Here is a 27,524-nt window from a genome sequence, read left to right as displayed (position 1 = left end):
CATGTATGAGCAATTATGAACACAATAATAAAATGTATATATAATACCGGGTGTGACGTAATGACTGGTTAATTTAGAATACTACATATTCGACCTTTATAAGATTTAATTATTTTCTGGTGTTAAAGACTCCAAATGAATGAAGTTTTTCGATCTGTTTTTGACATAGTTGAATAGATGCTCTATTGAATATTAAGAGAAGAGGAGCCATTCTCTTAAGAGAAATATGCATGGGGTTTTTTAAAACACATACGTAAGTAAAATGAGTAAATACTGATTTAATTATTTCCAATGCTTACAATAAACAATTTTCATCTTTCTCATTTGAGTCTACTCTGAATCTAGTATGATTTAAAATTGTCGTATATAAAAATAAAGACTGTCTGTTTCTGTTTATGTCTGGAACGACTGAACCGATTTTGACGTGCTTTTACATCTAGCCAGTGTAATATGGAGTACCTTAGGTTACTTTTTTACTGATTCCTATAGAAACATGCATTTATACAATGAAAACCATATATGGATCCCCCGTGAACAAATAATATGCGCAAAAGGTATCAAAACCCTGTGACTGACTTGTTATTTATCATTAAATATCACAGGTAAGATTATGGTGGGAGAGATTAGTAGGTTTTAGGTTGGTTATTACCCTAACGTAAACAAGCAAAAAGTAGCTCTTATGTGAAAAAGGCATAGAAAGGTTTTAGGTTAATAAAAAAATAATTTTATTAATAAAAAATCATAAAAAGGCAAGATTTATCATGATTAATGGACGAATGATATGACAATGGCATCTGTCGAAATTCAATCAAATGTCATTTGTCAACATTACTTTCAGACTTCAGAGACGAACTGACGTGTTTTTATGCTCTATAATGTATTAATTTTAAAACAATTGAATATTATGAATTAATATTTATAATTTATTGTAAATAACAATAATCATGAGATACTTACTTAAATAGTCCTTAAAATAATATAAAAGTGAAAAGAAAATACAAGCGATTTCTAGCACCTGACTTATTTACAGCATCATATGTTAACATACAGTGAAAAACTACACGCTATTATATAAAATGTTTAATTTAGAGCATGTATCTCGTGTCAGAAGATTATATAAACTGATATTTCGGGTACACCGCGCATTACCACCAGAGCTACGGGTTCTAGGTGACAATTATGCCAGGGAAGAATTTAAAAGACATAAAAATTGTAACCCCCAAGAGGCAAGAATTTTTCTTAACGAGTGGACGGTAACGCATTAATCATATTTTATTATATTAATTTTTAGGCTTGGCAGGAATCACATTATGATTTTTCACAGGATTATGCAATAAATGTAGCGAAACAGACTAAACCATTAAATCAAGCAAAAACCAAGGTCGTTGGAAAGTATCTAGAACCAGAACTGTTGGAGCATATGACTGATGATCAACTAGTGCAACTGTATGAATTACATAAAGCAGCAGCTCATAGGACCCATGAAGACACAGGTGCAATAGATATATCTAAGGATGTCAAATAACTTGATTTAGTAAGCTTGATTATTAAATGTCAATATGTATGTAGATTAGTGAAAAATTCAGTTTATTTAATATAAATAATATTTTTTTAAACTTACACTTGACAGAAAAATAAATTTATATTAGATGTAGGAGTATCCATTCTAAATATTTAATTGTAGGTTTATTATAATAATTTATAAGATTTCGCTTTAATCAATTGACAATTAATATGCCCAGAACTAATATTCTGGGCATTCAATTTTTAATTTGTATTACCATATTAATAAAATAATCTAGTCAACATAATGTTTTAAATAATTTAAATAATTCACATCCAATACATCGACAGCATTTTTTTTTGTAAAGATTTGCTTTAAATTGTTATTTTCCTTTATTTCTATCACCTTTTTTGCTTTTTGCTAAAAAATTGTGTAAATTACGAATAGCTGTATATGTTTATAATAAATTTATTTAAAGCAATAGTTTTTGTCAATTCTATATTTTGTTTGCTATTTAATCAAGTTATTATAGTTATATTTTGATGGAGATAATGTTTATGTAAATGTGTATTTTAGATAATAAATGGTATGAAATTAATACTACTTTTTTTTTACTAAGACATTTTATTTTATCAGCCGAAAAAGTGCAATAATATTTTTGGGTGGTATACATACTATAAAAAATTTTTCACCCATGTAATCTGCTTTTTTACAAAGAATTAAACAAGAATTGAGTAATTTTTTTACATTACAATGGTGATGAAAAAATGGTATTCAATATGTTATTAATTAACCTTTTTGCATTACAATACATTTCTTTAAACTTAGGACTTTTAAGAAATGCAATGCAATGCAAATAGATGTACTTTTGTTTCAGATATTTAAATATAGATATCCATATAAACTTATCTATATACCTATTTATCACAGGTGGCAATCAAGAACAAGGAAACAGTGATTGTTTTTACTTTGAATTACTTCTATATTTCATATTATTTTCATAAGGCATCTTTATTTCAACTTAAATGATTCTATTAATAATACAAATATAACAATAGTTTAATACAAGTAGGTTGATATATAAAAATTTTTCTGCAGTTTATGAATTCTACCGTTGGGAGATGGATTTGGTGTGTAGCATAAAGTAACTGTTTAGATGGCGTGCGCCTGTATACTGACGATTTAAATTGCAAATGTGAAAGGATATTCATAGAATGAAAAATAAAAGAAATGAGTGTTGTAATCATTTATTTACAAGTACTTCTACGTAGGTACTGCCTGATATTTACGTGACATTTCTAAGAGGTTTTTAGTTTTCCATTATTATGTTAATTATGTAATGGATTCGCATTCCGATGTACGATCTTATTAAATACTTGCTGTGTCTCGCAGTTTCACCCGCTCAAAGCTTTAATTTCTGTCACTTTTTTTGCTGCTCCGCTTCTTTTTTTTGGTTTACAGTAGTACAAGGATCTTTTCATACCGTAGTGACACTGACAGAGGGGCGTGAGGGTGAAACAAGAGAGAAAAAATCTCATTTGTTTCAAACTCATCTTCTGATTTTTTTTATCTTCTTATGTATTTATAATATGTACACTTCTTATATGTTTAAAATATTATAGCAAATTAAGCCCTACTTTTTTAGATCATTTGCAAATACGATATTTACATTATTGTAAACTTATAATAATAAATGCAAATTATATGTTTACACCACACTGATTCATGGGTCGATCCGCATATCACAAATGTTTATTATTTTCTTTGCACCAATTTCTGCTGCTTTGGCATCTGCTTTCGCCGCGATACTATCTGAATCCCAAAGTTAGCAAGTCAAAGCCAACTTCAGCCACTGAAATACACGTTCCACAATGTAGTATATACACATTATATAAAAAAAACCTATTAACTATAACCTTCAATTTAAACTAAATTTTAACCTTCACAAGTACTTTAAAAGGAAATTCCCGTGTCCCCTTTCGATTTTTTGTTTGATTAATTTATTGATTATCTTTATGGACTATTAGTTGTTTAGGCAAAGTGCCTCGGTGTGCGGTGTGCGTTGCAGAACCAATATTTTCGTTAGTTCTCAGCGGGAATTGAATCCAGAACAAACCCGTTAACCACTGCGGTTAGCAAGGAGGCGGAAGAGGAAATTAGAAACAATGAGTGACTGATGAGTTTCTAAAATATTATTAGTCGAATGTGTTCAATATAATAAATTAACATCTTGTATTACAGAATTAGTACATAGGAGAGAGCAACAAATGTTTAAAGGCATATGATAAAATATTTAGTATGAAATAAACAATACATATTTATACCCACCTCAGAAAATGTTAATTGTATTTTGTATGTACTCGATGAGCAGTTACTGAAGAACATATCTGAAATGGGAATATAAAATGTGGTACTTCGTAAATTTAAAATTAATAAAAATCCAATAGTTACTTGTATTCACTGTATTATGTATATTCGTACTACATAAATTATATTCCGATTAAAGAGAGTAGGTACATTATAATAATAAGCGATAATTTAATATTATAAATAAAGCTTTAATTCGGGTTAAAATACAATAAATATTATTGTTAAATGTTGTTAGATTTAATTACATTTATGACATATATATACCACAGATAACATAATACTGTATATACTGTCCAACTGCTTCTGGATATAATAATATGTTGTTAATTAAGAGATTCCAAAATTAAAGTAAAAGTCAAATAAATATTTATCACAAATAGTATAAAAATAGAGAATCAAATGTTATTGTAGGTCCAAAAAGTACATATCACATTTTATTTATAACCCTCAGGCCATCTTCTGGGGCGGTATCGGTTGGGTTATATTATTTATTTGTCGCAAGTATATATTCTAACAGTAAGGTAACTATATAAAAGTGATGTCGATGTTAATCCACCCACTTACAATAGGTAGTTAAATAAGCAATATTTAGGTACAAATAACAAGCTGTTACCTGTTAGCTGATCCTGTTAAAACTTACCAAATGCTCTATGCAAAAGAACGATAGCAGATACAAAGTCGCCGAATCTCAGCATTCCATCCTTCCTCATGTATTTGAGGACCAGAAGAGCCATGACCCTCTCGGGCACAGCGAAACCAACGTCACGTAGAGCATCACGGAATCTTTCTACTCGTAACACTCCCATTTTCTCGGTGGAATATCGCTTGAACACTTCTTGCCAATATCTTAAGCTGTATATTAAATTCTTGAAGTCGTTTAACGTAATACGACCCAATCCGTCCTTCTGTTATTTAAGGTCAAGAATATTATTGGCATTTATAAAAAAAAACTAAGTATTTAAAGTTTAATGTATACTCCAAATTTAATTGGTTGTGTTCATCCCTACTAATATTATAAATGCGAAAGTAACTCTGTCTGTCTGTTAAGCGTTCACGCCTTAACCACTGGACCGATTTTGATAAAATTTGGTATGAAGATAGAACTGAACTTGGGAAAGGACATAGGATACTTTTTATCGTGAAAAAAGGGTAAAAAGGGTTGAAAGAGGGGATGAAAGTTCGTTATTGTCAAACCGATTTTGATAAAACTTGGTATGAAGATGGAGCTTAACGTGGGAAAAACAAACCATACTTTTTAATGCGATGAAAATAGTCCTTACCATGTCGCGCGATATAAGCGAATTCTACAAGGGCGAAGTTGCGAAAAGCTAGTGAGGAATATTTAAAGAATAGAAAATAAATTGATCACGAGGCGGGATTTGAACCCGCGTTGTTTCGCCAAACCACGGCAACTCGTTAATTTCTCTTTTATTTTAATTAATTGAGTTTTTAAACAGAGGTTCTGTTATATAAAATTACTTTTAAATAATAAGTAAAAAATACAACCAAACACGAGAGACAAATAAATCATCAAAATCGGTACACCCAGTAAAAGTTATGATACTTAACTAACGTAAAAAAATGCAGTCGAAGAGAATCACCTCAATTTTGAAGTCAGTTAAAAAGGATACTTCCATAGATAACACAACTTGCCGGCATGTTTCTATCGTTGCGCAGCTCTTGATGTAATCGTTGGGTAAACATCTCTCCAACAGTTCTTGAAGTTCAAACGCGTTTATAGTTTTGTGTTCATCCGCTAGTTGAAGGAATTGTGAATCGTACAGTTGAAATGTATTAGAGTTTATTTGAGTTGGCGGTTTTAGCAGAGCCATTTTTAATGTCTGCGGAAAGCAATCTAATAAATTAACTTTGTGTTGCTTCAAGGAACAAACTCGGAGTGTGAAATTTCCCTCTTGACGTGGTTCGAAGGTTGTAGGTATGATTAAGTAAGCACCAGCTTCTAGGTCGCACCTGAAAGTATATAAATGTTACTCAAAATCGTTTTGTGTATATTTTTATTATTTTAATAATTGTTATCTTTTAGTATTTCTAGTAAAGTACATAAAGATAGATAGATACTAAAATTAATCAGTATGATATAAACGAAGGCAAATAAAATTTTTAAATAATATTTGTTTATTAAAATTTTTGAAATTTAATAAGGCAAAAGTAGCACATATTATACCTATATTAATGAGAGAAAATAAGTCGCAACTGCAATTTTAATAATAATAATTTTTTATTAAGATGAATCATCGCGTTGGCCTTGGCTAAATCCATAAATAGATCAGTTTAGTTTTCATTACAGTTTTACATTACTTACCTAATTTATAAAGATAATAAATTGTATATTTGCTCACCTTTCACTAACTTGTCTGCTATTCGTGTATTTAGAATTAATAGAGCTCTTGATTTTCTTAAATAAGGTGGAGGGTGCGATTTCCGTAAGTGGTTTTGAGATTCTATAAATACTAAATCCTATAACTTTCGGTTCCATGATACTGTGTTGACTGAGCGATACAAAAACTGTGTCTGGTTCACTAACCAATATTTGAATTTGCGGATTCATGTGGAAAAATTCTGCGAAAAAAAAAAGGTTACTTTGTTGACATAATCACGTGAATATAATTCGTTTACAATATATAAATATCATTATTATTATATTATGAACTATACGTAGAGACTTCGAATATTATTACGCTTACAATTTTATTGGTTTCCTTAATAACTAAATATACATAGCTACTTAATAGAAACATAGTCAATAGCATCAAATTTGAACTGACTTTTTTAATAAACTCACCAGCGTGATTTCTACAGCCGCCAGCCGTGACTCCCTTCATCCACCTCCCTTGATGAGACCTTATTAGCCACTTTTGCTTATCTGCGAGTGTGGCTTCAATGTGACTATTTTCTCCACTGATGTGAACTAAATCTAATTGGGCGAACATGCTTATGAAGTCTGTATAAAGCATCCAGAAGCCAGTTGTTGTAGATGTCAATCGGTCTCTTTCTGATATTGGTATTGAATTCCACCTTAAAACAAGATTTAATATAAAATAACATTTCTGTTGCTGAATGTTAAATGATGATCACATATAACATATAACATAATAGTATACAATATGATCTAATGTTGTAGAAAAAAGGAACATAATTAATTTTGCGTATAATGCAGCTATTTTATTTCCCGTCACTTTGTATAAACCTATGACGATGAGAATCTTTTATGTTATACCTTTATACTTACGTTGTTTTGTCTAATACCAGATGGTTGAAAGGCTTTTCGCCGGACGCTAGAGGTTTTCCCAAGCGTACCAAGTGTATGTAGCCTCCCGGGGTTTCTACCTGAACGGATATGATAACAATACATATTATGTTTATTGACTTTGGTGTTAGCTAATAGTATAATAGAAGATAGTAAGTAGGGTCAATTATTACATATCGATTTAATAGTCGTAATAAAATATTCATATATTTACGCTGTAAATTATTAATTATGTATTGTATAGGTATATGCTGTATAGGTAACATATACCTATGTAAATTGTTTTACGTAATATTAAAAATCTGAAGGATTGTTTTTTAAAGTGATTACATTAATCCTTTATTAAATCTGATGATTATTTATTTCATCTTGAGACCGTTCAATCAGCTGGCAACTACATGATCGGCAGGTAGCAGAATTTTCTACATGATAAAAATAATTTGAAATAAGTTCCTTTACGCACCCTTTCCATATTATACATTCTGTAACGTATTCCAGATTCTATATTTTTAACAGAATTGGCAGAATGATAGGCTGTAACAATACTCGTAGTCTGTAATAAGTTATGTAGTCTAATTGGGTCTTCGATATCTGCAAGAGGAATAGTCTCTGTTATGCCGCCGGTTAACTCAACAAGCCCATCGTGAAGGTTCCCGTATTTCAGAGCTTCATACGATCCGTGCATTCTGCAATAGAAAATCATGGAAACTGTAACCTAAGATAAACTAAACTACTATAAGAACGCTGAATCAGCAATTAGATAACGGATTGGAAAGCAGGTTCTATAAAATAGCATAGGTACTGACTTAGCGTAAGCCTTCTCTAATAAAGCTGGCCACAACTGTTCCGAATGACTGCAATGCATGAAAGCCAGCTTGCCATGCACTGTGGGCAGTTGGTCATCAACTAATACTTCTACCCATTGTCCACACCACCAAATACAAAACCTGAAAAATGATCATTAGAGAGACTGCATAAATATGTAATCGTAAGTAAATTTTGTTCACGGCAACACGTTCTCCTCTGAGGACTGAATTATTGCACGTTGTGGTATTTTTATATGATGTCATGTGAAAAATTCCTTCCTTGAAAATAATATAATAATTTTAAATTATTAGACGTGCAAATCAAATAATAATCCAAATAATATCCAGGTTTAATAATATAATAATTAATATTTAATATTTTATACATATTTATTCATCATCATCAGCCCATTTTAATAGTTCCCACTGTAGGGACACAGGTCTCATATAAAGGAAATTTATTCCCTACTTATTATACAGAGGTTTTATAAAGATGATAGGTACTCTATCAAAGCAGTGGTGACACCGTGTAAAAACTTCGGAATTAAATCTAAAAGGCAGGGGTTTGAGAGCAGGCGACCGTGAAGATAATACATCAATTTTTCAATTTAGCTTCTCACTATCCACATCACCTTTGCTTGAAACGATGAAGCATTTTATTGAAGCATAATTATTATTTAATATCTATATATATAAGCCTTTTAAACGTTACGTTGCTAAACGATTTTTATATCAAAACTTTACGCTGTATATGTTCAACGTTAGGTAAATACGTAATAGAAATAAATGAAACTGACCGAAATATGCCAGCATAATTAGAATCAAGCCTTTGGACCCCGGGTATGACTCGAAAAAATAGACCTTTATACATATGTAATATTCCGAAACACGACAGTAGCCATTTGTCACCTGGAATAAAAAATTATTATGTAAAATGTCAGTTTCAAACACTAATATTGTAAATAAATATCGAAACATGAAATCATCACAGTGCAGTAATTTAAATTCCAAATCGCTAAAATGTAAGTAAATGGTGCAAAAAATATCTTCGCTAAAATAGAAATTCTTCGCAATGCATTGAGTAAAATTTATTAACTATAGACGGGGTAAAAGAAGAAATCAGCACAAAAAAATTAGAACTAAGATAATTAATAAAGACCTAATAAAATTAATAGAGTAATCGTCACGAGATACTATTTTATACTAGTTTCTCGGAATTAAACAGTTTAATAGATTATTAAAATTTTTTAATAATTACACTTACGTACCTGTGTCATGCCATGCAATAGTTATATTTTGTTTAGCAAAGACCATATGACTCAGTAATATTTCACTTTTACGCTTTGAATCAAAGCTTTCTATAGGTACATTGATTTCGCAAGAAGCAGTACATATCATAATTAACTAATACATATTTAATTGGCCGTGGATATCAAGTGGTGATAAATCTTTAAAACCAAGCTGGTCCAGTTTCCTTTTAAATAACAATTTGCCTACATCACAAGCATTGCATAATTAAAATAATATAATTATACAACGCTTATATGCAAGGACATTTTTGTAACAATCTTTAAAAGGACTAATAACAATATTTATAAAGCGCTTTTTGATTTAAAGGTTATGAAATTTCATAACGCGTTGCTACACGCACATTGAAACAGGTTAGCTTTTAGGTAAGCTGAAAATATCGCTACAGTTATTGTGTTATACAGTCTAGCTATTAGGAAATCATTTCACAATGTCTTACCGAGTGTGCCGGTCACCACATCGAACCCCTCGTATCCTTCGTGAATAAACTTTGGATTAAGGTACAGCTCCTGTAGTGGGGAAAATAACTTGTTAATTAATTAGATCACAGCACACTAATATCATGTATGTGAAAGTTTGTTTGTTTGGATGTTTGTCCGTCAATCATGCTCAAACTGTTGATTTTATGAAATCTGGTGTACAGACAGGGTATGAGCTGACTTGGGTGATAGGATACTTTTTATCCCGATTAAATGATTAAATGAAAAACTTTGGGATAAAACAGAAATGTTGATATCCGGGCGGAGCGGAGACGAGCGTCTAATAAATAAATAAAATTATCAGCACTTTATAGCTCTTATAATTCCTGAATATTTTATACGATAAACAGATTTCTAATCAACTTCATTTGGATTTATCTCCATAACATGTGAATAATCAAATAACTATGCATCTACACGTAGGAGGTAGACCTTGCCGCCCAGACAAGGCAGTAACATATTTTGCAATAGTCATCGAATAACATTATACATTGAACAATAAAAATACTATTATTGAGTCCACAAGTAAAGGAATAAGTGTTAATACAAGGTAATAGGTGTTAGTTACATTGACATAAATCAGTAAATGCAATTGTCTTAAGAAACCCACCGAAATTGCAATATACCACATGCGGTTTAATTTCTGATCGGTCACTAGAACATTATTTCTAAACTTAATGCGACAGAAACAGATATGAAAAGCATGTTCAGTTTCCCGCAATATAATTTTAACATTTAATAACGATTTCTATATACCTACATTGGCTATAGTTAAAGTAATAACAAATACGTACTATAAATAGGGTAACAACTTTCACTTTTACTAAGACTGTACCACATTGTGCTTCTGGTTTTAATGATAAGTACCTATTTATGCAACGAAATTGCAAAAAAGTAAAAAAGGTAGTATCAATATTATGTGTATTTAATATTACTTATATACTAAATTATGAATGAAGTAACCTTTAAAAACCACCTACGTTAATTTTATGTGGCATTAACTGTTTAGCACCTAAACGTTGTTGAGCAAACCTTATAAAAATACCCAGTCGTAAAAACATTTTAACGCACAAATTTATCGTCATAGTGGATTTTCTTCTTTTGTGTATTGTCGTGATTGCCAATTCATAAATGATAGTAATGTTTCATATATGTAATTAATTGGTATATATTTTCTTTGGCCGCTAGGCGTTTGATGTTAAACTCTTTAAAAAATCGAATTCTTATAAGAACAATCAGCACATTCTCCTTTGGGTACGTAAACACGAAAGCTTTTGTAAAACAAGTACTTACATGAGGTCTTTTCCATTCAAATTGGAAAGGTGGCACTTGATGATAAAACACGGAACTTTGTGTAGCTGGGAAATCAGGGTCTTCCCATAGTTGGAACTTTTGGAGGCAGTTCGTCTTTATTTCTGTATAATCCGCCATGCCACGGCTTACTGAAAGAATAACAGTTTGTTAATACAAGTAACCTTATAGCCAAGTGTTGTTAGATAAGTAAACTTTTATTTATTTGTTTATAATACTTTATTGTACAAAACAGAAAGTAGAGCTTATACAAAGTAGCACAATGATATTTCGTACAAAAGGCTTCCTTATTGCTAGACAGCAATCTCTGTGTCTCTGTTTTATATGTGTGAGTCGAACATAAATTTGGCCAGCTCACACTGAGGACGTTACCACACCCCCAAAGAATCTTGTTCGGTGAGTGGGGTAGCCGGCGGCTAGTATGCTTTTCCTTACCCAGTCCTTTCCTTTTCTCCTCTCGTCAATTCTTTATCCCTTTCCATTTAAAGTCGACAAACCATTTGTAGAGGCGTAAGGTTTGCAAACGACCTTACGCCTCTGCAGATGTTCATGGGCGGTGGTAAGGCTTACCATTAGGCGATCTAACAGCACCCAAAAAAAAACTTCTAACAATGAACAATGACAGGAGCAGACAGAACCATATAATATGTTATGATTTACGAATAAGAATATTACATTTTTAATGCAGAAAATTCGTTCAAATCCGTTCAGGCGTACTTTAATGATTAGTCAAGTGAAAAGAAAAGAGAAGAGAGAAAAGAGTAACCCGGGCGGAGCCGAGGCGTGCAGCTAGTAACAATATCATTTATTTCGGTGGTATGTTTCTTTCACATACCGTTACTAAGCGTAGTGATCACCTACCAACGGCTGGTCGTATGAATTCAAATTGTTTTAATATGTTAATTGGTAACGTGCACGCATGCTCAATATTATACATTCTTTTATCACTCATTGATATTTGTTATTTATTTTATACCCACCTACAATTATGTATAATGTTACAATATATCTAATTTCAGTATTTCGTACAATATTACTGTTTTCAAATTATTAACTATAATGGAACTATATCATGGAATTAAGCCATAGTTTTCTATTAGTATATTAGTTTCATATAAAAATAGATTTTATTCCATTTGCTTTTATTGTGATACGTACTTAATAACATAATAAATGAAAAATATCGGTAAATATCGATATCAGGATGTAGCAAAAATAATTCTAAATTATGTAGTACCTAATTAATAGACTATTCTCGACTTAACGATATTTATAAAGATTTATCCATACGTAGGTATCTACTGTATAACGTATATAAAACTCGAATAACGTCTATCACCAGACATTCTATAAATAAACAATTAGGCACCTACAAAAATATAGCTTGTAGCTTTCCAGGCAAAGTCATTCAGTCAAGGTCATATGTTATGGTCATTGAGGCATATATATGTACCCTACCCATAGGTAACGTACGTATGTTTGTTTTAAAATATGTTAATGCCTTTTTCGCCCGAAAAAAAAAATAAACAAATTGCCACTTCTTACATTATTACCCATCAACTTCGGTTGTTCTTATTACATTTGTTCTTAAAAAAAATTCTTAGGTCTTCATTGCGAGGTTTTTAACGAACGTTTGCAAATAAACCTTTTTTGTTTATGTTTATATTCTATAATTGATGTTATCGATAAATCTACACAGTAATATATATAGGGGATAACAGGAAATTCTTCACACATTTCCAAGTATTTGATGAAATATAAAACATAATTAGATTATGTTTATGTATGTATGTAGTGTATCATAATTGAAAAGTATCGTATCATACATAATTATGATCATACCGCTTATTACATACAATACCTGAGTATTAAAAAGACATCTGTAATTGACTTAAACTGATATAAAAGAAGAAATTTCTTCCAATATGTATGTATGTGCTGTACTAGTTCCGTAGTTAGGCCCATGTGCTTTGATAGATCATAATATTACGAACGTATTTATTCTGTACTCAGAGACAGCCGATGTCATAACGAAAATCATCAATATCTGTCATATGATGACAAAAACATAACGACGTGATTTCCATTGTCAAGTGGAACAATCGACAGTATTTTCTATAGCGCAGAGAGAAAACTATAATTGTGTTCGTTGTTGACACACTTAGCGGCCTTATTTACCTACTAGGTGTTTTCTCAAACGGGCGATACAAATACTGAGTGATTGATTTTTTATATATTTCAGTATTCACGATATTACATAATTGTGTACATTTTTTCTTATGAATTTTCATCTGACTGCCATCTATCACTGCAGTAGGAAATCAGGCGGATCTTATTGATTCTTCTTTATTTTGCATTTTGAGGTAAAATATAATAGAAACAAACTTGAACACAAATCAATGCGCTACGAATAATTTCCCACTAAATTTTCTGTAGGATTGCAAGTTTAGAAGATAAAGCGTGTTAACTCTTTGCACCCCCTTTTTTTACAAAATGGCGGCCGCAGAGCATTTTAGCCTAGAAACTTGAAATGAAGGGCAAAAAGGAAAATTGAACTATAAAGGATCTTTATTCACGCATGATATACTCATATCTAAATTTTATTATTACACATCTCTGAGCATTTTTTATTAAGTGCATAAAAAAAAAACAAAAAAAAAACAGCACATTGCAATATCAATAGGTTTTTTAAATAATCTATGGATCAATACTGCTACTCCATTTTATTCTATGGCCGAAGTTAAGGACGCAAATCTAGACCGTTTGTTTGCAGTGGCGCAATTACGTATAAAATAGCAGCGTTTACTGATTTTAGTTGACTTAACAAGCGTGTCGGATGCTGGTAAAACAAGATTGTTCATCGTTGCGGCACTACAGACTAAAACACGTATCTCAAAGTTAGTTAGTTATCCTTATATTAGTTTATAGATTTTAAAAGACGACGAACAACTTGTGAAGATGAAAAAATAAGCAAATGTTGTAGTAATTTTCATTTCGTTACTATATTCGCTTTCGTTTTCAACATAATTGTATTGCATATAAAATATAATAAAAGACTGACACATATTGTTTGTCGATCTAGACGGGCGGCGAGTGGTACACGTCATGGCGACCCACTTGCTCAGCTCTCCACTCCGCATCCATGTGTGGAAACGAAGACTAATGCCATGGTGCCAGCCAAGTGCAAGGCTTCAGCTGACAGCGTATATGAACCATATTCATATATTATACGTACTTCTAATCTTATAATAAACACAAATTACGTAATATTGTGCATATTCATTGCGTTTAGTCAATGAATTCGAGAACGCTAATATTAATCGAGATGCCAAAAATCAACATCGAGATAGGTAATTGGAACTTTTATTCGTCCTTGGACAACCAGTTATTTGACTTAGTCATGTTGGCGGATATTGTGCATCGGGCATGACGAGACACTTTTATTATTAGACATTTTTTGTGTCAGTATTGGTTAACAGTTGGGTTAAAGGTGAATGTCAAGGTGGTCGCAGCTCGTGTTACGCTGGATCGAGTTATCGCAGAAATTCCGCCGTCGCTTGTGATTTGTTTATTTCGTAACAGAGTAAAACTACCGGATGTACGCACACGTGCTTTTCCGATGGTTCACTTAACCATTCACAATTATTTCGTCTGTCGTTACTTATATTTTGCCTTTTAAAGCACCGAAAAATTTCACACGCTTTACATGGAAGGAAAGCGCAGTGTTGATTGTTACTGTTATTGTCCATTTTTCAACCTCACGTCGTTACCTCATCAGACCTTTCGACTGCGTGAACCAATTTTGATGATTCTTTTTTATTTGAAAGCAGGTGCCTCTCGTGTGGTCGCATTTAAGTTTGGTTAAGTTCTAATTAATTGAAGTCGGTTTAGATTTTATTTCAATAGATGTTCTATGAAATTTCTTTGTTAAATAAGTCTTGCCTTGTATATGCAAACCATTCTTTAGCTCAATTAAATTGTGACATTATAAATTATTTTGTTTACATGATTTGTAAGTAACAACAACAAACAAACGTTGTATGGGCATTTTATTTTTAAACTTTCCTTGATTAGGCAGTCCATATCGCAATCAATGCTATCCAGCAAATATATTATGCATCTAATAGCTAAGCAATTGTTATGCTATTGAACTACAGAATGAAACTGTGAATGAATAAAAAAATAAATAAATATGAACTCGAATAGAATAAAGATGAATAAAATAATGCTGCGGGTAGCAGGTATTTTGAGGTAAAATGTAGCACGATATATTATAACGGTAAATACGTGCACGTAATTATTTACAGGATCGGGTAGGAAAGTAGGTAAAAACTAAATACTAACATTAACTGCAGAATAGTTGCAATATCCTGTTGTTTAATAATAATTTTACATTTTCTTATGTTTATATAAATATATACATGAATAAATGTGTCATAATTTTAAGAACATTTTGTCTATATAATTTTATGTAAAAATTTTGCAGTTCATTACGAGCATAGGCGTCATACTTAAATTGAGATATCGCATTTCATATCCTGTAGCAAATTGTGCTGAACCGAACGATGTTCTAAACAAATTTCGGACAGATCTTCGAGAAACAAAACACCATCAAGCGTTCCGCAACAAACGACCGGACCACATTGCACAATAGTCCGCGGCTTCATTGTGTCCAAGGAAATAAAACAGTGAGGAAAAGGTTGACAGACTACACTCTAAGATGCACGTGTAATTCTTACCTTATCGAATCACGCACACACAACACAATTCCTCGTATTTTTAGTATATTCACTACACGCTCGGGTGACCGTACGCCACTCCGTTGCTGTGTAACTGGTTTCTTTAGCGGAGTCTCCACTTCTCGCAAGAGCCCCCCTCTCCTCAAATAAGGTTGCGGCCGCTAACCAAAGAAAGCGAAAGCACGCGCTGTTCGAGCCTAGTGAAAAGCAAGATAAACATACAAAAATGTCAAATTACTCTACTTATTTTATATGTGTGAGTGCTATCAAATCGATGACTACAATATGAGTATATAATATGAAATCAAAGATAAATATTTGGAGATTTACACTCCTTATTACCTAATATTGAATTCATTACAAGTCTTAAAATTGTAAGATTAATATGGACCTTGTTATAATTAGAAATAAGGTAAAGGATTATATAATTACAAGTATATCGTAAATAGGTTTTTTTAAATAACAGTACAACAGGATTTGGTTGCTTTCCGCTATGATCATTAACGTGTTCTTAGGTTTGTTGCACGTGCCCTGGACTAAACGCGATTAAAGCTTCAAGCCGGTATATTGTTGGGACTACCCTTCAACTTTCTAGAATGGTCTAAATTTCGAATTCAAACTTTGTAGAATGCTGTCGTCAAACATTTGTCATTCATTACCAATACAGGATCTGAATGTGACGCAAAATGTGTTGAATATGATAATTGTTATTTATTTCATTCTTCATTGATTTATTGATTATATTGGCATATCAAATTTATCTTGCACCTAATTACACTAAGCACTCCTTTACAGTTACATACTGTATTAATTAACTATTAATATTTCAATTTATTTTACTTTAATCTGATATAATATTAAATATTATTTATGTCAGGTTAACAATTTTTAACCTAACTTTTATAGGTAATCAAACTAAAACATTTTCTTAATTGTTTGCAGTGACTTATTGTAATTATATTTTATTTCATAATTTTGACGTTAATTGTTGATAGAAAGCAATAAAATCCTTGTAAATATTGTTATAACTGGCTTACAAATATCTTTTATAAATTATAGTTGTTATGCAGCAAAATACCTTTAAGTAAAGACATCAACGCGCTCAATCTTAAGAATTGCGTAAGAAATTGTCTATCTTGATATACGACATCAAGAACTTATATGCTTAATATAACTTGCTAAATAAAAAGTATTTTATGTTAGGTTTTCTATATATTAAATTATTTTATATTTGATCACACTAATGCACTTTTAATACGATCGTTACATTTGAATTAGAAAAAAAAAAATTTTACATCTAGCATTACTGATGCAATGACGATAAAACATTTTAAGTTCAAGTTTGCACTTTTTTATTTGAATGGCAAATCAAGTGGATACTCGACACTCAAGACCTTTAGTGTGATTAATTTGTGAGATAACCGCAAGGTTAGGAATGCTTTTATATTTAATTTTGCATCGAATGCTAATGTACACTCAAATTATATATACCAAATTTTCGAATATTAACGACACACATCAATAATATACGATATCAAAATGAAAGCAACACATTTTATATTATTGAATAGTGTATTGACATTTGGAGAAATTTGGACTTATTTAAAAAACTTTTTTTTACTTTAAGTTGACAAAGAACGTATTATTTGTTTGACAGAGGCATATGTTATGTAAAATTTTTATATTTCGTATTTTATTGTTCGTAAATGCATTGCAGAAAAAAATTATAATTACCACATTTAGGACGAAGTTAAGTAAAGTAGATACTGATGGTTATTAAATTTGCTTTAAGTAAATAGGGTATATCAATAAAAATACTGATTGATGTTCATGTGTATTAAATAATCGCTATGACTAATACTTAAATGTCATTTAATAGTCATTAGAGTAATATCAGATTATAACATACAGGCTACCGATTAAAAAATTATCTATAATACAGACACAGCGCGAACAAGCAGTACGATATACATAATGTAACAATCTTAATACTTAGGCGTTTTAGTCAATTACAAAGTCTAATTATTTTGATAACACTTTGAAGACTCATTAATATGCATTATATAAATAAGTTTTTAAAACGATCTCAAACAGTGTTTCATATAATATTTCAATATAAAAAGTTGTGAAGTAATTCAGATACGCCCAATATGTATAAGATTCACTTGAGTGCTGTCTTAATAGGCTCTTTAGTAGTCCACGGCCAGCTTTGAATTTTTATCTCCAATATACAGAGGCTCTCGTTTAACATACCTATCAATTGAATATTGACTCATCCACTGTTACAAACTAACTATTACAAAATAATGATTGCAATTGGTATTGTACATTGGTTATTTTATTGATGAAATAAAAACGTAAAAGCATCAATTAAATATAACAATATAGGTTCTATTACATATTATATATAACTTTAGATATACAATAGCAACATTAATGTAAGCTATTTACTTGAATTAAATGGAAGAAATTGAATATATGTACTTATACGATAAGAAATCGAAGGAGTGACATTAAAACGTTTTACAAGTGCGTAATTATATTCGTTTGAATACTATACAACTAACAAATTACAAGGCTTTAATTAACAGTGTGTTAAATTAAGAAAATAATACAGAATCTAATTTGTGAAAGCTGAACGATAACATACAAGTTGAAATGGTATTCGCTAGTGAATTCATTAATACCAATAATATTCGAAGTTATCGTTTTATTAACATAGACTAGTTTGACTAGATGTCTAAATGTAGGATACGTTATTTTTTATAGCGTTTATACGAAATACGAGTGTTGTGAAGTCGGGCAAGAGTCTTGAGGCGGCGGGTGTGCGCAGCCGACGAGCACTCGGCAAGCGGGCACCGGAGACGATGTATATTGCTGCAATTATTTAATAACAATTCAGCTATTATATGTTGTCACATTGTTCTTTGATATGTTCCTTGGAAACGGCTATTATTTAGTTATTCTAATTATCTATTATGTCTGGTGTCACACTGTTAATTGATATATTGCTTGATAATGGCTGTACCGGTTTTTATGAAATCTTAAATTATGCATATTCGGGAGGTCTGAGTATAGGTTGTATACTACTATTGACCGAACAACATCAATTCGCGTCGACTGGTAACATATTTTTAAGGAGTATCTATACGTTTGATCCGCCGTGTTATCTCCAAAGTTTTATTAGTTGCTATCAACTTTTTTACAATTAATAGCGAGGTTAAGAAACAAGAAGTAGTATATAATATATATAACCAGCTGACCCAGCAAACTCTGTACTGCCTTACTCTTATCATTTATGGGTATGAAAAATAGGTGTTGGTCGATTTTTTTAAACTTCCTAATAAGCACACAAAATTTCATAAAAATCAGCCCAGCCGTTTCGTAGGAGTACGATAAATAACATTGTGACACGTGAATTTTATATATATAGAGATACAGGCCGCATTGAATAATATAAAATATATAATTAATAAGTTGAACTGCCAGGACCCCCACATGTCTGCGTCCATGCTTCTACATTCAAAATAAACTAATAAGATGTTCAGTAGTTTAGTACAGAAGTATGTCTATACCAATAGAGATTTGGCCAGTCATGTTCATACTATTCAATATTTGTTAACATTATAATGTCGAGAAAATGTTTAGATGTTTGTAATGTGACTACGCAATAAAATCTTAAGGGGTTAAGAGCTGTAGTTTAAGAACAAAAAGCTCTATACTAATGGTATTTTTTATGTAAATACAGCGAATTTATTGTGTCTATATAAATAAAAATGATTCGCCAAATGTGACTCGATCAATACGGGTAATATTTTTTTAACGTTTTTGTAAAAGCACAAGAAAGTTTTTATGGAGAGGAAAATGTACTATGTTAAAAAAATAAGAGTGACTTACATTTTGACATGAAGCCAATTGATTTACAGTAATATTCGTTGTACCCAATAGTCTTTCATCACGGGTAAAATCTGGTTCACGGTGGAAAGTTCCTATAAAAGTTAATGTTATTTTTACAAAAAGGTACAAACTTCTCGCTTTAATTATATTTTACAAACATGCAAATCAAACGTGAAAATTATTATATCTATTTTGTATATTTTAAAATATTTACTCTGTTATATATGAATGCTAACAGAAGAATAGGTACAATATGTCACTTTTATATGTATGTTTTAAAGGTCAATAAGGATGATTGATTCACATTCATTTACCGTTCATCTTATTCGAATCTTACCATCGGAACGAGGTACTAAATCAGGGTTTTGTTCGAAGCTATCTCTTTTGTTTTTAAATATTTTAACACATAGGACTGTGCCAGTGAGTGCAGCCACCACAGCTATTATTCCTGCCGCTGCTTCCAGGCATTTTGTCCATGTTTGTGTGTGAGCGTATTCCTTTACGGCTGCAAAAAGGACATTTATTTCAGATAACAGTCATTATACCGTTCCTTATTCGTACTATTCCTTGCTACTATACTATTCCTTATTCGCTTGAATAACGGTAATTATAAATAACGCTCGGTTTTATAGCTGCGTTACGTTACATCACAGATAACATAACACTATGCTCTTAGTTACACTATGAAATATTGAAAATTATTATAACTATGTTTAGCAGAGCAAATTATAAATAACAAGCCATTCGATATTTTTGTGACATACCAGATGCACTCAGTGGCGTAATTGTTTGAAGATGCAAGGTTTTCGGCTCACTGCGTCCTCTAGAATTGCTGGCGTACACCACTGCTGTCAAGTTTCTTTCATCCTCCATATCAGGGAGCTGGAAGTGCCCGGCTGCATTCGATACATTGTGAATGACTGTACCATCCGTGCTCAAAAGTTCCAAATATATAACCTGTGGTCTTCCTCCATCCCAACCTATTATAATTATTTTTTTTAGTTAAACTGTAGCATGGGATTCAAATAAATTGATAAAACAATTAGACAGAAATGATATTTTGTGGGATAGATTAATAATTTAGGCAACAAGATCGTGTGCAGTTATGTCACATAAGATTCACACAAGTTTTAACAATTATTATTATGTAGAAAATTAATAATTAATGTACATTTATAATCTCATACGAATAACTTTTATGTAAAACTTAGTTTACATGTGATCAAATGTGAGCGTACAAATTACCGCAGTAATTTTTAATTTATTTATAATTTACCTTTTTGGCACTGAATTCGTATAGCATTAGGGTAAGATCGCAGCACTACACAGTCTGGTGCTCTGGGAGGGCCTCCGGGTGCTATAGTATACGAACAGGGTCTTTTTTGTTCACCGAATGCGTTGGTCGCTCTACAGAGAAGCAAGCCGACATCATTGTTGCGCGGCAACCACGTGAGTGTGGACGAGTAGCGGTGGTGATGCCCGGCCACTTTCTAGATGTAATTATTCGTTTTGTTTGAATGTATTCGTGTGTATACTTTTTGAGTAAAGAAGGTGTTTATGCATTATGTACATTAAATAATAGCTACCACATTTTTGACTAGCCAGCGGAGTTATAGGTTGACCGGTATTTTACCCGCATAGTTCCTATTTTCCTTTAAATTCTGGGATAAATCTATCAATTCAGTGGCTTAGAAGAGGTCGATAGACTGAGTTACATACCAATTTGTAATATTGTGAAAGGGGTTTTATGACATATTTTTTTATATTCTCTGATCTTGAAACACAAAATTAAGTAATGAGGCTAAATAAATAAAATGCAACTCTGTATTATGGTGTTCAGACATTATCATATTCAATGATTTTTGAGCTAAGATCTGTAAGTCATATTACCTTAACACTAGTGTATAGAGTTCTAGAATCAGCAAAAGTCCAGCTGAACTGCAAAGGTTCTGGAGAGGCGTCGACAACACAAGTTGCTGTTTCGGCTTCACGTTCCACCGCTCCTATAGTTTCTTCCTTGCTTGATATACATAATGGACGATCTATTTAAAGAAGTAAAAACGGTCATATACTTTTTAAGTGATGAAAAAATGGGTACATAAGACGGAAACTTAGTGTTTAACATTTATACTAGAAATGTTTAAACTGTCCACAGTATTATCTTTGCATAAATCTGAGGAGTTAGATAAGGATTATAAAAATATAAAATATATTTATCACTTACATCCAACATTTAGTGTAACTTTATCCTCAAATATCCCAGCTGGTAAATGCGAATTATGGGCTCTGCACACCAGATCGTGCTTGCTGTCTCGCAGCGACGGGGCAAGGGTTAGAGACGACACTGTGTAGTTACCGTCATGTAGTTCCTACGAAATTATACCATTGTCATTTGTCTACATTAACATTCTGCATGGATAAATTCAATGGTTCGCTTTATTTCGATTGAATGTATAAATTACACATCATCAGCATAATTTGTTTCCAGTGCAGTGACATAGATCTGTGAGCGTTTAGGCCATACCACCACGCTGGCAAAGAGTGGGTTGGCAGATGCCACATGTCATCGAATGTTTGATTCTTTGATATGAAGGTTTCCTTACGATGTTTTACAGTTTCGAGCCTTGTTGATGTAAAAAATACTTAAGCAGATACATTTCAAATCATTTCATATCTAAATAAAAACTACATATATATCTATAATTAATCATGTGTTTTCATGATTACGAAATATGATGCAATTTAAAAATGTCTCTATGATTATAGATTCAAGTGATGAATTTGGGTAAACGCTCGTTCGAGGAGTAAATCAGTTCAATCAATACACAAAGTTAAGACTTTTGTAATCACCTTATGAACTGTGGGTCTAAGTAGTGTGTCACCCAGGTGCCAGGTTATGGAGGGAGGGGGGACGCATCCCACAACAACGCAGTCCACCACACGCGGCTGCCCCGCCTCGAAGTCAAAGTTGTTGTTCAAACGGATCTCCACTTTTATCGGCGGCACTTTGGTAGTGAAATGAAGATAAATTTTAGATTACAGTATATTTTATATATCGGAAAAAAGTAGCCCACATTACTTTCTTGAGAGTTCTACAGTTATAAGAACTGTCACTGGATAAAAATAATACTATACAATCGTTCCGTTGCGGCGTTAAAGATATATTTATTACTAGCTGCACCCGGCAGACGCTGTTCTGCCTTACTCTTATCATTTACGGGTATGAAAAATAGATGTTGGCCGATTCTCATAGATACCGGATAAGCACAAAAAAATTAATCAAAATCGGTCACGCCGTTTCGGAGGAGTATGGCAACGAAAACTGTGACACGAGAATTTTATATATTAGAAGATGTAATTGTAAGGAATTAGGCAAGTAAGGATTAGTAAGGATTCTATCAATTGTGACGTGCACGCACTAATTCACTTGTAGCAAGTTTCACCGTAAACGCGCACCGTAACGCGGGCGCACTCTAAACTTTGCATAGTAAACTTTGTATAGTATTACATTATCTGTGGTTACTTACGGTACATTTTGATGACAACGCTCGCGCTCAGCGGCTCCGACACGTCAGCGTTCTGTGCCAAGCACTCGTAGTGCGCGTCGAGCTCGTCCCGAGTCGCGCTGCGCACGCGCACGTCCGCGCGCAGCACGCCCGGCTTCACTGAGTGTGCGCGCTCTATCACTACTCCGTTTCTACGCCAATATACTAGGGTGTCTGGTTGATCTGTGGTGGCAATACAATATAAGTATAGTTAAATGAGGAAGAATAAATACTATCAACAAACAATAACATTTATTACACTAATGGCCGGTTTCACAATATCATCATCATCATCATCAGCCCATATATGTTCCCACTGCTGGGACACAGGCCTCCTATGAGGGTTCGGGCCATAATCCACCACGCTGGCCAAGTGCGGGTTGTCAGATGTCGCATGTCGTCGAACTTTTGATTCTTGGGCATACCGGTTTCCTCACGATGTTTTCCTACACCGTTTTAAGGAGTGGTGATGTTATCCACATGTGCAGATAAATTGAAAAATCAATTTATTCCCTGCACGCTCGCCCCGGTCTCGAACCTCGACTTATCGATTTTGAAGTCCGAGGTTCTCACCACTGAGCCACCACTGCTTCGTTTCACAACATCTGTATATATTATGTGTAAATTAACTGTCACTTAAAATTTCACGTATAAAAGGGTTGAATAAGTGATTTTATTAACAAGTCTAATCGGCCTAATCCTAATCGGCGCTAATAACAAAATCACAACGTACTGTTTCGTTAACGATTATTATCGCTTCTTTTTATATTGTTGCCACTTACCGTCATCTACTTCACATATCAAAGTTAAATCTGAACCAAGGCTGAGTGGACCCACATAACCTCTTTTGATTTCTTCTTTCGCTTCGTTGAATATCCGTGGAATGCCAGGCGAATCTATGAACAAAGTTCATGTAATAACATAGGTGTTATTATAAACGATGTATATCGATAATTTAAAAAGAAAGTAAAACGTTACGAGCTAACCCAATTCATGTCGAAGCGTAACTCCCACATAATAATACTCTGTATTAGAATAACAATTTATTTTTGCTCAAGAACTCAATCTGATCCGGTGCGTGCTAGTGCGAGATACAAACACTGTACTTACCAACTAACCTAACGTCGATGACGTAGTCCAGTGAGGGCGATGCTTGATAGTGAACTCTGCATCGGTACAAGCCGCTGTCTTGTTCAGTGACTCTCTTTAGAAGCAGCGAAGTGTCGTCGTAGCATGCTCCAGTGTCACACGATGTACCGAATATACGATCATGGTTTAACATCCTGCAGCAATGATTTTATTTCTGATATTATTACAGAAAAGAAAGATCATATTGAACTTCCATTGATAGAAATGTCAATTCATCTATCTGATATTGTTTGAAGTTGAAAATCGTTAGAGTTATTTCGCTATTTTACTCATGATCAATATACGGAATGTGTTTATGATTATTTACCTTCTTTCAGTCTCTTCATTGGGGAATCTGTAGAGAAAGTCCCTATCGTTCTTAAGCCACAGCACGTACGAGTCTGGCCCGTCTAGGAAAACTTTTCCCTGTCCGCACGGAAGCCGCGCGTCCCGGCCACGAACAGCACGAAGTACTACAACTTCTGCACGGAAATTTATCCCTTGGATTACAAATCCTACCAATATTATAAATGAGAAAGTTTGCAAGTTTGCAGGCATGTATATTTGTTACTCTTTCACGCGAAAACGCTTAACGGATTTTTATCATACATGACAATGATACATAGGTACTTATGTACCAGAGTGACACATAAGCTATACAAAGACGTGCTTTTGAATGATATTTCCGCCTGCGGCACAGATATTATAATACTTTACTATCGCGATTTCATGCGCGATTGAAACCGCGCAGCATAGCTAGTAAAGCATATAAAAACTTTAAAATATTTTACAAAACGGTACCTTGTTAAAAATTTAAAATGTTAGTGTAAGATAGTTATCTCTATAAACAAATTTTTCATATGCTAATTCACGAAATAGTAAGTAATAGTTTATTTATGAGAACAATTTGGCATCTTTATTTAACAAAACAATAGTAAAGAATGAATGAGCATACTCACAAGAGCTCGTACTTAAACCTTCCTGTACATAACCGTCTTTAAAGAAATTGAAATACCTGAATCTATACAAAGAGCTCCTTTGAAGATATTGTAAAGGCAGAAAAGCACAAGTCTTGAAATCATGTTTAGGGCTGAAACAAAAGGCTTTTTGTTATGTATTTGCTGCTAAAAAAAAACAATTCGTTAATATTTTATCATGGTTGATATTCAGAACATGGATATGACCTTTAAGTACAAGGTAAAAAAATATAAAGCAAAAATTATACACATATTATTAGCATTTTCCCGAAAGTAAAATATTGAATTAAAATTTTTTTTGTTTTAGAAACATAAAACTGACGAAAATTATTCTACTTTAAAAAAAGGCAATGTTTAAATATTATTTAGCATAGCAACTTAATTCATTTATCACATCATCCCAAAAAATATGTATAGATAAATCATGAATGAACGCAATGACTCATACAAACAAAAATAAAATAATACAATCAGACATCGCACAGCCCTATCTAACCCGCACAGCCAGTGTTACTTGAGCTCCTGAGTGTTTATGTTTCGTTACTCATTAACAGGAATTGCTCGTAAAGTCACGAGGGTGAAAGGTCAATTTATAGTGGTAGTTTAGAAATGCATCCATACACGCAACCTCCCTCCCCGGCATGACTCACGTGTAGTATTGTGCCATAAACTAGGGTAGGAAATAGAAGAAAAGGTCCTTATGGCGTTTAAATGACGTTTTGTAATTAGTAAATGTTTTTTCGAACACAAATTTGAATTTTTAAACCTATTCTAATACCATTATTTAAATATTTAGAATGTCTTTAAAGTACGTTGTATTTCTCAGTTGCTATAAATAGATATTAAAATATCTTATTTTGAAAATAAAATCTATGTAAAAAGTAAACAAAACACGTCGGCTAGTATAACACTTAACGATTGAATATAATAACTACGTGTTTTTGATTCATCGTTTAATAAGTACGTTAACAAGACATTTAATTAATAATTTGAATATTGCTTATATATTAAAATTTGTAAAATAATGTCTGATAATATCTGATAATTGGAAAAAAGTGTCTTAATTGTTTAATTTCACTTGTACTTTGACTACAACAATAATAGGTAAGTAGCTTTACTTATGTTATTGTTGTAGTATTTGTATGTGATAAATATAAAAAATAATAACTATGATACTACGTGACGTAACAGTTATAATTCATTCTTTTTTAGTTTCTTATTTTATGAAATCCTCCATTTTAATATTCCTGTAGGTTCTCTTTGAATCTAATTTTAAATGTATACACATTTATTTCATTAATTTTGTTTGTTTAAAATGTTTCAATTAAAATATTATAAGAATGATTAGACAATTGAATATTCAGATCATTGTGTATCCCTCAACAGTGTTCACAACAACGATCACGATTGAATTATGATATTAAATAAATATTTATACTCAAGTACATGATCACAAAATAAAAAATTAACAAAACATTCGCCATATAATAAGGAGATATATTAAATGAATTCGCTTACTTTTCCAATTTGAAATAATATACATACCTCCAGGTTACTTCACCAATAAATCTTTATGTATTGTATGGTTAATAGTTCACTAAATGTACGTGTAGCTCAGTTAAAAACTTTCTTACAAATAAACTTTTCACCTCTGCCTTTTCATACCTGGCTCTGTGGGGTCGGGAAATAATAACGTGGACATATCCCAAGAGCTTTCGTATGAATTTTTTATTTTTACTTTGTGCTGTATTGTTGTATTGTTTATTTTTAAAGAAAATAAAATTGAGACGACATTAATATTACAGTTTAATCGAGACTACATCACAGTAACTAGTTGCGTTTAATACATTTTTTAATGTAATTTCTAAATAATGTATTCGTATTTTTTCAAAGCATTTTATTAAGGGCTTTAAATTGTAACTTATTTTATTAAAAAAGATACGAAAAGACGAATAGGTAAGGAGGTGATGATCATGAGTTAATTGCAAACAATTCCATTTAATATAAATATAAATATATTATAATAAAGATGCGACAGTTCTATTCGTTCAACCGTATTGGAGTGCTATAACTAAGCCGATATTTTTGGATAAATATATTAAAGAATACTTAGATTACACTGCAATAACAAATGCAACAAATCCATACCAAACTTACCCAGAATGAAACTTATGAATGTCGCGTTACATAAA

General features: G+C 32.2%; 3 protein-coding genes across 5 annotated transcripts; 1 reads left to right on the top strand and 2 right to left on the bottom strand.

Annotated features, from left to right (window-relative positions):
- The first annotated feature begins 833 nt into the window (after positions 1 to 833).
- On the top strand, positions 834 to 1,841 carry LOC119835606 (succinate dehydrogenase assembly factor 3, mitochondrial). The gene is made up of 2 exons (XM_038360530.1): positions 834 to 1,253; positions 1,325 to 1,841. The coding sequence occupies exons 1-2, from the start codon at positions 1,077 to 1,079 to the stop codon at positions 1,523 to 1,525; spliced, it is 378 nt and encodes a 125-aa protein (XP_038216458.1). The 5' UTR covers positions 834 to 1,076; the 3' UTR covers positions 1,526 to 1,841.
- Positions 1,842 to 2,736: 895 nt separating this feature from the next.
- LOC119835628 (calpain-C) lies at positions 2,737 to 15,890 on the bottom strand. Of its 3 annotated transcripts, none has more exons than XM_038360567.1 (13): positions 15,786 to 15,890; positions 11,029 to 11,177; positions 9,696 to 9,765; positions 8,746 to 8,857; positions 7,949 to 8,089; positions 7,606 to 7,828; positions 7,125 to 7,222; positions 6,678 to 6,910; positions 6,235 to 6,454; positions 5,506 to 5,845; positions 4,515 to 4,779; positions 3,833 to 3,891; positions 2,737 to 3,356 (listed from the first exon to the last, which is right to left on the bottom strand). In XM_038360567.1, exons 2-13 carry the CDS (start codon positions 11,164 to 11,166, stop codon positions 3,330 to 3,332), a joined length of 1,926 nt encoding a protein of 641 aa, XP_038216495.1. In that variant the 5' UTR covers positions 11,167 to 11,177; positions 15,786 to 15,890; the 3' UTR covers positions 2,737 to 3,329. The 3 variants fall into 3 exon arrangements, with proteins under 3 accessions (XP_038216495.1, XP_038216496.1, XP_038216497.1); XM_038360568.1 differs by having other exon boundaries at positions 4,515 to 4,776; XM_038360569.1 differs by lacking the exon at positions 3,833 to 3,891.
- Positions 15,891 to 17,643: 1,753 nt separating this feature from the next.
- Positions 17,644 to 26,958, bottom strand: LOC119835636. The gene is made up of 14 exons (XM_038360585.1): positions 26,878 to 26,958; positions 25,371 to 25,445; positions 24,684 to 24,837; positions 24,338 to 24,510; positions 24,010 to 24,123; positions 23,210 to 23,410; positions 22,533 to 22,687; positions 21,907 to 22,051; positions 21,573 to 21,724; positions 20,959 to 21,172; positions 20,447 to 20,662; positions 20,020 to 20,187; positions 19,683 to 19,774; positions 17,644 to 18,662 (listed from the first exon to the last, which is right to left on the bottom strand). The coding sequence occupies exons 2-14, from the start codon at positions 25,435 to 25,437 to the stop codon at positions 18,558 to 18,560; spliced, it is 1,956 nt and encodes a 651-aa protein (XP_038216513.1). The 5' UTR covers positions 25,438 to 25,445; positions 26,878 to 26,958; the 3' UTR covers positions 17,644 to 18,557.
- Between the last annotated feature and the right edge of the window lie 566 nt (positions 26,959 to 27,524).

The sequence above is a fragment of the Zerene cesonia genome, chromosome Z (genome assembly GCF_012273895.1).
Source record: "Zerene cesonia ecotype Mississippi chromosome Z, Zerene_cesonia_1.1, whole genome shotgun sequence".
Taxonomy (NCBI): domain Eukaryota; kingdom Metazoa; phylum Arthropoda; class Insecta; order Lepidoptera; family Pieridae; genus Zerene; species Zerene cesonia.
The sequence above is the reverse complement of the archived record's forward strand: the minus strand, read 5'-3'. Positions and strand labels throughout refer to the sequence as shown.